The sequence below is a fragment of the Rana temporaria genome, chromosome 8, assembly GCF_905171775.1.
Source record: "Rana temporaria chromosome 8, aRanTem1.1, whole genome shotgun sequence".
Lineage (NCBI taxonomy): Eukaryota > Metazoa > Chordata > Amphibia > Anura > Ranidae > Rana > Rana temporaria.
Genome location: NC_053496.1, coordinates 13,290,334 through 13,294,276, shown reverse-complemented (window position 1 = coordinate 13,294,276; position 3,943 = coordinate 13,290,334). Strand labels below are relative to the sequence as shown.

Here is a 3,943-nt window from a genome sequence, read left to right as displayed (position 1 = left end):
TTTGACTATTCTTCCAGAATAGCATTTGTGAGGTCAGGCACTGATGTTAACGAGAAGGCCAGTCTTCACTCTAATTCATCCCAAAGGTGTTTTCTTGGGTTGAGGTCAGGACTCTTTGCAGGCCAGTAAACTTCCTCCACTCCAAACTCGCTCATCCATGTCTTTATGGACCTTGCTTTGTGCACTGGTCCAAATCATTTGGTGGAGGGGGGATTATGGCGTGGGGTTGTTTTTCAGGGGTTGGGTTTGGCCCCTAAGTTCCAGTGACCTTTAGTTTTTATTTGTCATTAGCTTACACTGATCTGGAGGCACTAACTGTTTTTTTTTCCGGTAATCAGGGACACTGTTGCTGGCTGTACTGATTTAGTGGTACTGGTGTGGCTAGCCATCAGAGACATTTACACACACAGCTCCCGGTCCCCGCTCGGTAACGAGCAATCGCGGGTGCCCGGCGGAAATCACGCCCGCCGGGCACGTGCACGGGAGTCGGGGCGAGCCTGCACGAGAGCCAACGTTATACTACGGGCTCTCGCGCAGGGGAGCCGACTTGCCGCCATAAAACGACGGTGGGCGGTCGGCAAGCAGTTAAAGAAAGACCACATGACAAACAGTGTAGTCAGTGCAACGTTTCGGAGCCATGGAGGACCCCTGTGTCAGGCATGTGATCATCACACGAAGGGGTCCTGTGCTACTCTGAAATGTTGAACTAAACTGTTTGTGAAGTGTTCTTTCTTCAAAAAAATAAAAATAAACGTTTGGACGTAATTGAAGATCCTTGGTGTGCTGGCGAATATTTACATTCTGTTGTGTATCCAGCTGCTGGTCGCTGCAGTACCCAGTACTTTGAGAGCTCAGCCCAGGAACATATGAAATGGGAATATGGACTGTGTGCAATCACAGCTTTCAGAAATTGAAGATCCTTGGTGTGCTGGCAAATATTTACATTGCGATAGCTGTGATTGGTCACAGCAATCACATGGTGCAAGGCCAAGCACCAAAAAGGGGAGGCCATTTTAAAATGCCCTCCTGCCCTCAGGGAGCAGCAGTTCAATTGTTTATGTATGACAGCCAGAATGCAAGAGGTTAAATAAATTAAAAAAAGTTAAATCCATATATTATTTTTTTTTCCATGCAAGGAAGATGGAGGAATGTTCAAACATTACAGAAAATGTGTTCTACATTTCAGCATTTTCTATCTCTGAAACTGGACAATGTCTCCTTTTCACTGCAGTTCTATTGATGTATCTGATGACTGTCTTTGGAAACGTGACCATTGCTGTATTGGTGTGTTGGGTTCCCCAGCTCCATACTCCAATGTATTTCTTCTTGAGTAATCTTGCTATTAGTGATGTTATGTATGTTTCGGTTACTCTTCCAAAACTTCTCTTCATACTCCTAACACATGACCATTGGATGTCTCTCGCTGCCTGTATGACTCAGGTGTTGTTCTTCTCATTGTCAGCTGCTTCTGACGTATTTCTACTGACCTCCATGGCCTACGATCGATACGTAGCGATCTGTAAGCCATTACAATATTCCTTACTCATGAGTACAAATGTATGCCTTTCATTGTCTCTATCCCCTTGGCTCATATCTGCGACTAATGCAGCAGCCAATGTGTTAACCACTTATCCATTATCCTTCTGCCTTACACAAAATGTTGACCATTTTTTTTGTGATCCGAAAGAACTGTATGCAATAACCTCTAGTGATACTACAAGCAGAAAAATATTTATGTTATGTGCGGACGTACTGTTGGCATTGTTTCCTTTTGTGCTAATTTTGACCTCCTACATATTCATCATCTCCACCATACTGAAAATTAGTTCATCAGAAGGACGACTGAAAGCTTATTCCAGTTGCACCTCCCACCTCACTACAGTAATATTATTCTATGGTCCAATCATTATATTGTATGGGAAACCAGAATCTGAAGGTTCCAAGGAACTGGACAAGCTGCTGACCTTGCTTTATGCGGCTTTGGTTCCAATGCTCAACCCGTTTGTCTACACTTTAAGGAACCAAGACGTTTTGAATGCTATAAGAAATATAAAAAGGAAGAGGAACCTGATTTTCCTGAAATAATATATTTCAAAAGCGAACTAATCTATATTATTAGAACCAAGTGTAGCGCTACCCCCGTAGGAGCCGCTGGTTTGTTTTTGGGATGGGCGTATTGAGTTAAATTGACATGGCGCAGGTGCAGAAAAAAACAAGTGAGCGTGAATAAAGGGGTTTTCCAAGCCAACATCAACATAAATTGGGGAGAGCGAACCTTGCAGTATCAGGCCTGGATATTAAATGGAAGTCAGTACTGCTCTGTATAGTACCAATTTGTAACTCGTCGCCATGCCAACCGAGTTGGTAAAGTGCCCCTGGACAGACCCTTTTTCATAAGCCTGGCAGCCGAGATGTCACTTAGAACTTCTGGGAGGAACAGACCTCACTCACAGGCCCGGCTCTAGGGCCTCTGACACAGGCCAATTACAATAACTGAGCTAGATAGACAAATAGAGCGAATACTCCCAGTAGATTTTTGCGTTGGTCACCAGATGACGGCAAACATACCTGTCGGTACTCTGGTCACCGGATCCCCGATTGGTTTGGCCTCTAGCCTGGAAATCTTCTCACTAGAAACCGGGAACCCAGTAAGTCACTGGGGTCCCTTTTTTACCTCCGGATGAGGGTTTATGCAGCCTGCAGTTGTGGCCAGGTGGGCTGCGCCGGCGGGGTCCATGGATGCACGCACCCTGAAAGTGGATGCCGCACCTGGAACCGGGACCCCACGAAGATTTTAGAACACATGACACCTGTCCAGATATACTCTCCCCCAGCATGCCCTGCGAGGGACAAACTCCTCTAATTGGCTGCTGAGAAAAACTCACTCTGCCAGAACCCCTCTGGTGCCAACTGCTGGCCAGGGATGGCGTTGCATCCCTGGACCACAGACTGACCCAGCGGACATTTCTGGAATGACAGAAGTCCCAAAATTTAAACAAATTGTGAATGGGAGCAAAGTAACTTTCCCATTCCCCACTAACTTTAGCGTAGTGCCCATACTGAAAGTAAGGGGGCGCTACACAAATCTTCTGCAACATTAGCTGTTAGAGATGGAGAGCTCCCCCTTTAGCCTGGGTGAGGGATTGAACTCATGAGAGATGGAGAGATCCCCCTTGAACAACAAGGAGAGAGGCGCCTCTACAAGTAGACATTTCAGCAAACACTTTAATAGGCATGCAGTTTATGCACTCACATTTTGAAGTAGTATTAAGAGCATATTGGTCCCAAGAAAGGGGACTCCTGTTAAATGAGCGTGGCTTGCCATACGATCGCAGCGTCCACTACTGGTGATGCCATCTCCCTGCTGCCATCCCTGCCCTGATTTCCAAGCCTCGTTCTGATTACCGAGTTCCTCCATAGCAGCTGGCATCCATCTACATGGAGTGATCCCATCCCAGACAGCTCCGGAGCAATACTGACGAAGGGAGCAGTCTGCCGGAGCGGCCACCTTTGGGACCAATATGCTCTTAATACTACCTCAAAATGTGAGTGCATAAACTGTACGACTATTAATGTGTTTGCTGAAATGTCTACTCTTAGGCCCCATACTCACGAGCAAACATGTCTGCTGAAACTGGCCCGCAGGCCAGTTTCAGCAGACATGTTTGCTCGTGTGTGGGCGCGAGCGGGCCGAATTCCAGCAAACATTTGCCCGCCGGGCCTTTTCCCAGCGGGCAAATATTCCTGGACTTGTTTTAAAACAGCCCGCTGGAATTCAGCCCGCTCGGACATGTACGGTCGTCAGTACAGACCTACCGTACATGTCCAGGCGCCCGCCGTCCCTCGCATGCGTCGAATGACTTCGACGCATGCGTGGAAGCATTTTAAAGGCGGGCCGCCCACGTCGCCGCGTCATTGTCGCGGCGACACCGCGTCATCGACG

General features: G+C 47.3%; 1 protein-coding gene across 1 annotated transcript; it reads left to right on the top strand.

Moving 5' to 3' along the window:
- The first annotated feature begins 1,140 nt into the window (after positions 1–1,140).
- LOC120910364 (olfactory receptor 50-like) lies at positions 1,141–2,085 on the top strand. Its single transcript, XM_040322123.1, has one exon. The coding sequence runs from the start codon at positions 1,141–1,143 to the stop codon at positions 2,083–2,085; it is 945 nt and encodes a 314-aa protein (XP_040178057.1).
- Positions 2,086–3,943: the final 1,858 nt, after the last annotated feature.